This window comes from Octodon degus, unplaced genomic scaffold, assembly GCF_000260255.1.
Source record: "Octodon degus isolate 3935 unplaced genomic scaffold, OctDeg1.0 scaffold00079, whole genome shotgun sequence".
Taxonomy (NCBI): domain Eukaryota; kingdom Metazoa; phylum Chordata; class Mammalia; order Rodentia; family Octodontidae; genus Octodon; species Octodon degus.
This window is the reverse complement of record NW_004524655.1, coordinates 3,498,319-3,508,308: the sequence shown is the minus strand read 5'-3', so window position 1 is coordinate 3,508,308 and position 9,990 is coordinate 3,498,319. Positions and strand designations below refer to the sequence as shown.

The 9,990-nt window shown below is 48.1% G+C and overlaps 1 protein-coding gene across 1 annotated transcript in view; it reads left to right on the top strand.

Annotated features, from left to right (window-relative positions):
• Ksr2 (kinase suppressor of ras 2) overlaps positions 1–9,990 on the top strand; it is a 435,854-nt gene that overhangs the window by 250,947 nt on the left and 174,917 nt on the right. The window contains exon 5 of the mRNA XM_004636227.1: positions 3,357–3,541. Coding sequence (XP_004636284.1) covers positions 3,357–3,541 — 185 coding nt within the window. The remainder of the gene's footprint in view (positions 1–3,356; positions 3,542–9,990) is intronic.

The following is a 9,990-nucleotide window of genomic DNA, read 5'->3' as shown; positions in this document are numbered from 1 at the left end:
TCCATCCATCCACCCATCCACCCATCCACCCATCTACCCACTTACCCACCCATCCACCCACTCACATCCATCCATCCATCCTTCTATCACTCACCCTTCCATCTACTTTTCCTTATTCCTTCCTCCCCTCCCTCCCTTCTCTCCTTTCTTTCTCATCCCCTCTCCTCTCTCCTCCCTTCTATCTAACTGTTCTGTACACATTCCCCTTCTCTTTTCTACCTGTGGCCACATCACCACAGGTAGAAAACACATCACCTCTCTGAAAGCCACCAGGTTTTGCTAAACTTGTACCAGGCAGACTTGGCTCTTGCAGTGGGTCTCTCCCAGCTCATCCTGGGTAGCTCAGTGCCTCACCTCTCCTACCAGGGCTTAGGAGACACTAATGGCCTCATGAACAGACAGTCTGGTTGTGTCCTCTTCCCTGGCTGTGGGAGTGGCCAGGTATTTCAGGTGAAGATCAAGCTTGTGACAGTGTTCAGCTTCTTCAAGGCCATTTCCATAGCTACGAGGACACTGCTTTAACCTGGTCACAGTGACCCTAATAATGGGCAGCATCATTTGAAGCTTGCTCTGGGCTAAGTGTGTTATCTCCTGGATCCTCAGGAACAGCGTCAGCGTTCTCCCCAATGTCCGGGTAAGAAAACCACGTAGGAGGTGATCACTTTCCTACGGTCACGGTCAGGACCAGAAGCCTTCTCTCCGTGTCCCCAAGCCTGCTGGCCACTTGAGTGCATCTAGAAGCCCCTCCAACTTCGCTGTTCTCTTCATCCCCTGTCAGGGAAGAGGCAGCCACGTGACTCCTTGACCCACTCCAACAGGAGCAACAGGAGCCCGTCCAGCAGCGCACCGCTAGGGAGATGATGGGCAGAGCTAGCAGCCCGGGCGCCGTGAGGGGTCCACACAGCAGGCCCACAGGGGCTTCCGCGCGCCCAGGAGCTGCAGCCTCCTGGAGAGCTGGACTTTTACGCTGCCTGTGTGCGAGGCCTCTGGGTCTTAAATTAAACAGTTTCCCTGGGCTCTCTCAGTCCAGGACTGAGGGTTCGTGAAGATGCCCAGATGTGACCACCAGAGGGCGCAGCTCCTGATTCGCCAGGTTGAGCCTTAGTAAGTGGGATCCGAGAGCAGGGGAGGGGAGGCGGAAGGAGCTGAGATTAGTTTGGGACGTGGTTTTGTTTGCTTCTGTTTGTTTTTGGTTTGGGTACTGGGGACCAAGCCTAGGGCCTTCTCCAGCCCTTAAAAACAAATATTTTAAATAATGAAGTAGAGTCTTACTAAGTTACTGAATTGCCCAGGCCTGGTTCAAACTTGTCTTCCTGCCTCAGCTTCCCAAAGCACTGGAATTGCAGCCATGCCCTGCCACACTGGGATATGATCACTCTTAAACCAGCTGCTTGGAAGGGGAGATATATTTCCACACCAGCTTCAGAAGTACATTTCATTCAAGTTTCCTAAGCCAGGGCCTGAGGGATCCAAATGTGGACGCCGCAGGATCCCGGCTCTTAAGGCACCTGCAGTGGAGGAGGGAAGACAGAACACAGAGTGGTTCATGCCAACGTCTCACCCCACAGTGAAGCACCTAATGCGCACCTACTATGGGTCCACCTCTGTGCCAGGTGCCAGGATAGAAAAATGAACAATGGAAAGACATTGTCCTCAAAGAGCTACAGCCCACTTCAGAGCGAGCACCACAGCTAAGGGGTCAGAGATAAGTAGGGATTAACCAGGGGAAGAAAGGGAGCGGTTCTCAGTAGTAGAAGAAGATCAAGGTGTTACTGAGGTGGCGTAATGGATATTGGGTACAGTGTTAGGCAGCTTGGTTCTTACCCAGAATGGGATGGAGGAGCAGGTACTAGGAGAGTGAGGTGAGGGGAGTGAGCAGTTGACTGTGAGGCAGGCCAAGAAATCTGGAGCACATGTAGGAGTTCTGCAGGCCAAGGAGGGAGGCGGTAGAAGCCTTCCACAAAAGGCAGTTGTGCTACCTGCTCTGCTTCCTTTCTCTATGACATTTTCCTTTAGGCGCCAGAAGCTGAGAAGGCTGAGTGACAGAAAGAAGGGCAAATTGAAGTACAAGCACTTGCTCCAGTGTTAGTCATATTTTTGTTGCTGTGAATATAAACACCTAAAAAAAAAAAAAAAAAAAAAACTTAAAGGAGGGAAAGTTGGTGTTGGTTCTTGGCTTCAGAGACCTCAGTCCATGGTCAGCCGGCTCCAGCGCTCTTGGCCTGAGATGAGGCAGAACACCACAGGGGAAGGGCATAGGAGGAGGACGGGGCGGGGGCAGGCTGGGGCGGTACTGCTGCTGTTATGGCTGCTGTGAAGCACAGAAAGAGCTGAGTAAGCCAGAGGCAAAGGGGCTGGGATTGAACATGGTCCCTGAAGTCAAGTCCCTGCATCCCGCTCTCTGCAGCTAGCACCCGCTTCTAGGTTGCTATCACTGTCCAGCGATGCCACCAAGTTCTGCCGCCATTCACCAATAGAGTTGTCCACTAATGGAATTGGAGCCCTGGCAATCCAGTCCTTTCCCCAAGGCCCCACCCCTGCACACTGCTGTGTTGGAGACAGAGTCCCCAACACTTGAGAAGGCTTAGGGGACATCATATGTCCAAACCGGAGCCGTTACTGTGATGTTTGAAGGAGAACACACGCGGAAAGCCCTTAATTCAGCCCCTGGGTCTTGGTCTGGGCTGAAATCAAAGCAGCAATGATAGTCGCTGTTGTTGAATTGTTGTCAGTGTCAAGATTAAGTTTCATGGTGAAGTGAGATGGTTTTAGAGTGCCCATGTTTCCTGCTTAGGATTCGAGAGCTGCCCTCTCTTAGTTTCAGATCAAAGTTAATCAGCACCTGGCTGGAATCCGTTTTCAGTGCTTCCTCCTCATCTGCTTCTCAGTGTGAGAATCCTTCTGGAAATCGAAGAACTGCATCTTCTAATTACCTGTTTGCAAGGAAGAGGGTCAGGGAAAAAAATAAAGTCAAATGGAATCCTAAATTCTCCCGTACTTTTATTTCAGGGCCTGAATTGTTTCAGTATCCGCTCTTGACCATGCTTTTTCTAGAGCTGCTCCAGGGAGCTGGGTGGGAGAGAAAGTCTTCTGGTTTTGCTTTTGCTCCATGACAGGACTGGGTTTTCCAAGGGCTGAGTTCAATCCCCGGTACTGCCAAAACAGCAACAGCAACGAAACAGAGCTCTGTGGGGCCGGCAGCAAATCCCCTCCACTTACCTCCTGGCCACCTAAAAGTTACGGCTCCTCATTCCTCCCCGTGGGGTTTACATGCTGCTATGGGAGACGAATGCCGGGCCTTGTTCTGTGCGCATGTGGATGTATTTCCTTTTCTCCTATTTCTGTCTTCCTTTCAGAGCCAAAAAGAAGAGCAAACCCCTGAACCTCAAGATCCACAGCAGCGTGGGCAGCTGCGAGAACATCCCTTCCCAGCAGCGCTCACCACTCCTGTCCGAGCGCTCCCTGCGGTCATTCTTCGTGGGCCATGCGCCTTTCCTGCCCTCCACCCCGCCCGTGCACACAGAGACCAACTTCTCTGCAAGTAAGTCACTGCTGCTGGGCTGCCCAGTGGGGGGCGGCGGTGCCCACATCACCTCCTTGTCACTACCACTGCTGGTGCCAGGCGTAAAGCTTCCCTTTGCAGTGCTCACCGAGGGGTACAGTTGGCACCCAGGGGGCTGAGCTCTGTTGTCATCGGGCCCCCAGTTTGTGTCGTTGGCCTACAAGTGCCAAAGGGATGACAGAAGCAAGCAAGCTTGCAGGGCACTAGAGGAAACATCCGTCTTTCCTCTCCCTCCTCCCCACCACCTTTCGGCTGTTCAGTTATAGGATTTTTTTTTTTTTTTTTTTTTTTTCCAGGCCACTGCAGATGAAAGTGTCTGTGCTGAAATTTTTGTATTTTCTCTCCACTTGGGTCAACACATCTAACCTTTGCATCTCAGAGATATATTCAGGTTCAGGCCAGGCTGGGCATGGCCTAGGGTGGTTTAAATTCTGCTCTCGCAAATTTCTGCCAGGGTCAGAGTAGTTATTACAGAGTGGAAATGGGAGTTTTCAGGGATCCAGGGCCGATGTTTTCCTTTCAAGGCTTTTAATCTTCTCTGCCCAGAGGCCCATTTTGCTGAACCGGCACAGATGTGGTCAGAGGGCAGCCCCCACACAAGCCTGTCAGTCCTCCAGGCAGGACAGCAGTTCTATTGATCGGCTGCTCAGGAGAAGGGAGGAGGCTGTTGTGCTGTAGAGGAAGCAACCCTTCCCCTCAGTACAGCCACAGGCTCTTGTGTTGTGTTGCTGCTCAGATCAATGGGAAGAAATGCTTATGGAGCCCTCCGGATACTTGTACAACCCGTGCACAAGCACGCTGAGCTCTCATAACTATCTACTGTATGCATGAACTAGTCCCATGGTGCAGATGCAGGGTGAGGCTTGGGGACAGCAGAAAACTTGCCCAGAGTCACATGGCTGTCAAGAACTTGAGCCAAGATGTGAGTCTGGTTCTTTCTAACAGAGAGTCGACAGCCTTAGCCATCAGGCATGATTTGATAGCCAAAATTTCTCCAATATCCAGCAGGAATGCTTCACTCTAAGTGTGGGAGTTTATTGGCTATTTTACCTAAGCGTTCTTAAATATTTTCATGGGAGACCACCGACTATTTGAGAATGTGACAAAGCCTGTGAATTCCCTCCCTGAGAAAAAGCACTTGTGACATCCTGCATCAGCTGGACAGCGAGGCTGGGCCTGAATAGTGACTTGGTTCAGTTGATGTGAACTCATCATCGTGTGCAGGGTGTGTGCTGCAGAGGTCAGCCCAAGGTCAGGACCAGAGGGACCCAAGTAGACTTGAGTGAGGAGAAAATCCAGAGGCTGCCCTGTCTGTCTCCATGCCCAGGGTTCAGGGGCTCTACATGCAGGACATACATGTCAACATCAGAAGGTCAGTTTATTAATTTGTCAAGGGAAATTACTGCCAGGATGGCAGAGATGCTCCATGAGAGGGGTCTGTGTAGGATCAGAGTGGCTGGGTGATCAGGACATACAGTATGAGGCTGATGGGTCATGTGGGTGGTGGTAGCGGCAGGACCCGCACTGAGGCCAGGAGCATGGGCCCTGAGGGAAGAGGCCTGGGTTCAAAGCTCACTCTGCTACGTTTTCCAGCCATAGGTCTCTGAATTTACATGAGCCAAAAACTTCATCTGTAAGTGGGGATAAAGACAGAGGCCTTGTTATATCAATCAGCTTCATCATTTTGCTCAATACCTGATGTAAAGAACTGACAGAAGCAGAGCTTTATTTTATTTTTTTTTGTGTGTTTTTCCAATTTTATTAAAACTAAAAATCATATGTGCATATATTTACAAATAGCTTTGGAAGTAGAAGGGTTGATTATTATTTTTTTCCCATAATTTTTTTGAGAAACAAATAGCAATGAGACAGTTTCAAATCAAATTGTTAGGACAGTTTCAATAATTAACACATTGCATACATTCTTCCTAGGGGTTAATTGCTGGACAAGGTGTGGACATGATATCCTAACACCATGTTAGGTTAGAACAAATCACTTTATTCATTAAGAGAATGTAACTATATATCTATCCTAACCACTTTGAATACACAAAGTGTATCCCCTTTTTTGGTTAAGTTCCATTATTTGAATATTATAGGTGTGTAAACTCAGCAAAATAGTCTAAAAGAGTCCAGTAGCCCATAATAGTATTGGGTCTTCCGCTTCACTGGCAATGTCAGAAATTGTTGACCTGAGTCCCCTACAGCTCAACATAACAGCATGGCTTTACTTCTTATATTTCATTTTTATATTTTTCTGCTGGATGGTTAAGACCAAGGTAAAGAAGGACCTATGCAACAAGAGTTGTAGCTTTTGGGTCTGATAAGGTCAGTGAAATCCCCTCAGGATTTATCCTGAGATCCTGTACCTCAGATTGTAGAACTTTTGTCAGTGTCAGCCATGTGGATGAGTCACGGCCATTGCTTGGCCAATGTGCTCTCTGTGAAAGCTTGAGAGAATGTTTTCTTTCCATGTGACTCTCCTTAGGCACACTCTATATCATCGATCACTTTCCTCTTTGGCCCCATAATCTCTTTGATCAGAAAATTTGGGATACTACCGAGTTACATGACATTACAGTACAAGTTCTCATATGTCCTGAGTCTTAATTAACCTTAGAAGGCTAGGGCCAAATGTTGGCTTTCCTTGCAGCCCTCCTTTTTCTCCAATTTTGGTCTGCAAACTTAGGTTGTTAACCATCCAGAAGACAAGCTTATTGTTATTACTATACAACTTAGGCTGTTAAGCTTAATCTCACTATCTGTCTGCATGTCAAACATCTTAGGCATACTATGGAACAGGTATTTTTCATCAAGCATTGATATGTTGAACTTTAAGTCCCTACAGAATACAATAAAAAAACATTTAAAAATTAGAATATATTTTAAAAATAGGCATAAAGAATTATATACTTTTTATGTTTACACATAAGTCCAAAAATCTCACCATATACAACCTTGAAGCAGGACAGTCCCACAATATTCCTTTTCCTGTCTCTTGCTTTCATTCACCACCCCCTTCTTCTTGAACATCCACCTACCCGAAAGACATCTTAGCAGCAACTGGCATCATGTCATGACAAGCAGCCCATATCCAGAAGACCAGAATGACAGGCTCTCCAAGCATGAAACTACTATTACAAATTACCATCTGCAGTACAGTAGCTTAGTTCACAGGTATCAGTATATATAGTTAGTCAGGGTGAGAATCTTTCCAATTAACTGTTAGATTAAAAAATCTTCTGGAGATTCTCAGGATCATTGCCTTGCCCATCTTCTACATATAACTGTATGGCTTGACTTATTCATGTTTCCTAGCTCTTCTTCTTTCCCTCTCTTGACTAGTTAGTTCTTGAGATCCTGCTTTCCTTTTACTTGTATTATACCTTTATATTTGTATTTCTTCTTTTGAGTTCTTATACTAGGGAAACTATATGATTTTTACACATGTGTGTCTGGTTTATTTCACTTATGAGTATATGTTCAAGTGGCATCCACTTAAATATAAAGGCTTCGAGTTTATCATTCTTAATAGCTGAATAATACTCCCATTGTGTAAAAATACCACATCATTTTCAACCATTCCTCAGGTGATGGGCATCTTGGTTGTTTCCAAGATTTGGCTATCACAAATTGTGCTGCTATAAACATAGGCACATATATATATCACTATGATATGATGTTTTCAGATCCTCTGGAAAAATTCCCAGTAGAGGAATATTTGGTTTAAATGGGATTTCCAGTCCAGCTTTTCTAAGGAGTCTCCATACTGATTTCCATAATGGTTGCACCAGTCTACATTCCCACCAGCAGTGGAGAGGGGTTCCTTTTTCCCCACAGCCTCTCCAACATTTGTTGTTGGGTGATTTTGTTATGATAGCCATTCTTTCTGGGGTGAAGGAGAGCTTTATTTTGACTCAGTCTCTGAAGTTTTTGTCCATGGCTAGCTGGCTCCAAGGCAGAAAAACATCATGGCAGAATCTGGGCTTGGCGGAGGACAGCTGCTTAACTCATGGTGAACAGGAAGTAGAGAGGAAGAGGCCAGGGAGGAAGGCCACAGCCTCGTGGCCTACCCATTCCCACCCAGAGGTGGGCTTCACTCATCATTTCCTAGGTGGCTCCAAACCAATCAAGTTGATGGTCAAGGTTAACCATCACAACCCCATCCACAGTTAGGAGGGCCAGGTAAGCCACGTTGGGCCCGGTACAGCCTGACGCAAGACACAAGGCACATTTATTAAGATACCAGTGCTTCACACATGATAGCCAGATTCCATTATTTACCAGCTCACTTTCCATACTGATATTTATGTGTTCTGCTGCCCTGATTAATTTGGAGCTGCTGGGACTCAGTGCCTTGCAGTTCACCCCCAATCCCTGCCACTTTCCTATGGCCTAAGTGTGCCTGGAATTTGCCTTGGCATGATGCTGGGCCGCTGCCTCCAGCAGCCATCTGTCCTGGGCACCACCATCCTAGGAATGAATGTCAGCATGCTCTCCTGGAGGTGGGGATGACCCCTGCTCTGCATTCTACTTTTGGCCAGAGGCATCTCCTCTGTTCTTTAAACAAACATCAGACTGGTACTGTTTGGTCCCCTTCCCTGTCTGAGTATTTTATTGAGGGACAGGGGTTGCTTCCTCTGTGGTACAACTTTTTTGCCTCTACCCTATCTCAGGCTGAGAGGAGTGGCTTGTCTGGTGTTTTAGTCAAGGTTTTCAGGGGAATAAATTTAATGTAGGGCACATAATTTATAGGATTTATAATATTCACTCAAAGAGTAAAAATGCCAAAGAGAACAAGAGATCTGTCCACACACTAGAGACCCAAGGAATCCAGCTGAGGTCCTGGATCCAATGACAATGTCCTGCATGAGGCCAGCTGAAGTCCTAGAGCCCAGGACAATGTCTCATGCAAGTCCATATTAAGGATCTGCACTAGAAAGGCCCAAAGGTCAGGGATGGAAGCTAGAACATCCGCGCTAGTGGGATGAAGGATCTGTCAGGCAGGGTGAGGGATCTGCCCTGGAGCCAGGAAGCGAGACTCAGGATCAGCGCTCCCTGGAGAGAACCCCAGCCACTTTCAGGGACAGTGAGGACCTGAGCTCTTCCGACAATGGGAACAGCTGAGCTTATATCAGGCAACATGACAAGCTTCTCCATGAGAATCAGTAGCACACCATGTTCCCTTCCAGTTCTCCTTTTGTGCTCTTGGCGACTGTCCTCAGGTGGGCCTTCCACACCCAGCACCACACTGGCTCAGTTCATCTGGGTGTTATAAGTTGACCGTTAGCTAACCTGCCACATCTGGTGGCTTGGGACAGGGGTAAAACACCTTCATTAAAAGCCAGCTTTCACCCAGGAGTATAGCTCAGTGCACAAGTGCCTGCCTGGCAAGCGCAAGGTCCTGAGTTTGATTCCTGGTACCACACACACACAAAACCTGCTTCCAGCACAGAGAAGCCCACAACCACAGTTGTCTCTTATGTGCAGAGAGGTCTCCTCTGACATCCTGGAAAGGAGCAAGACAGCACTGGGGGTTCTGGGGGAGAGTGAGAGCATAACCCACGCATTACCTGGTCCCCCAGGCCAGTCCTAAGCAATAGCAGAATCTGAGGCTGCCTGTTTCTCCTGCCTGTTGGAATCTCAGTGTTGCCTGTGACCTGTATGAGTCTGGTCTCTGTCAGGCACGTCAGCTGCACTGTCACAGCTCAGGCTCATAGCAGCCTGAGGCAGGAGTCATTATTCCTATTTTAAAGTTCAGGAAACTGAGGCTCAGTAGGTCTGGCCTTGCCCATGTCCTGAGTTCTGAATCCAGAGCTGCTTTCTCTGTCGGAGTTTCTGTTTTCCTAACTATACACAGAAAGAGATTCCATGGTCCATAGCTTGTCCGTGCTCTGAGATTCCAAGGCTCACTCTCTGACCTTTTCCTAGGAAAGCCTTTGACTCTCTTAAGAATGCTGGTTTTAGAAAGAACACAGCTGCCGGGCACTGGCTTCTCCTGGACTGTCCTAATTCCGCTTCTCTTTTGCTGTCCCAGCCCAGGAGCCCCTGGCCTGTGTCCTTACTACATTGTGTCTGTCTGTCCACTTGTCACTGTCAGCTCTGCCTCTGGCCTGCACTCTGAGGGGCAGTGATGTCATCTTGTTAACGCCGGCACTAAGGTCAGGAGGTAGCAGGCAACATGACAAGCTGCTCCATGAGACTCAGTAGTGCACCATCTTCCCCTCCAGTTCTCCTTTTGTGCTCTTGGCGACTGTCCTCAGGTGGGCCTTCCACACCCAGGACCACACTGGCTCAGTTCATCTGGGTGTTATAAGTTGACCGCTAGCTAATCGTTCTGGTGCATCTGGCCGCATGGTGGCCCAGCCTCAGGGAGCCCAGCTACTTCCTGTGGGCCTCAAGCAAGACTTTACCTTCCCTGGGGCTTC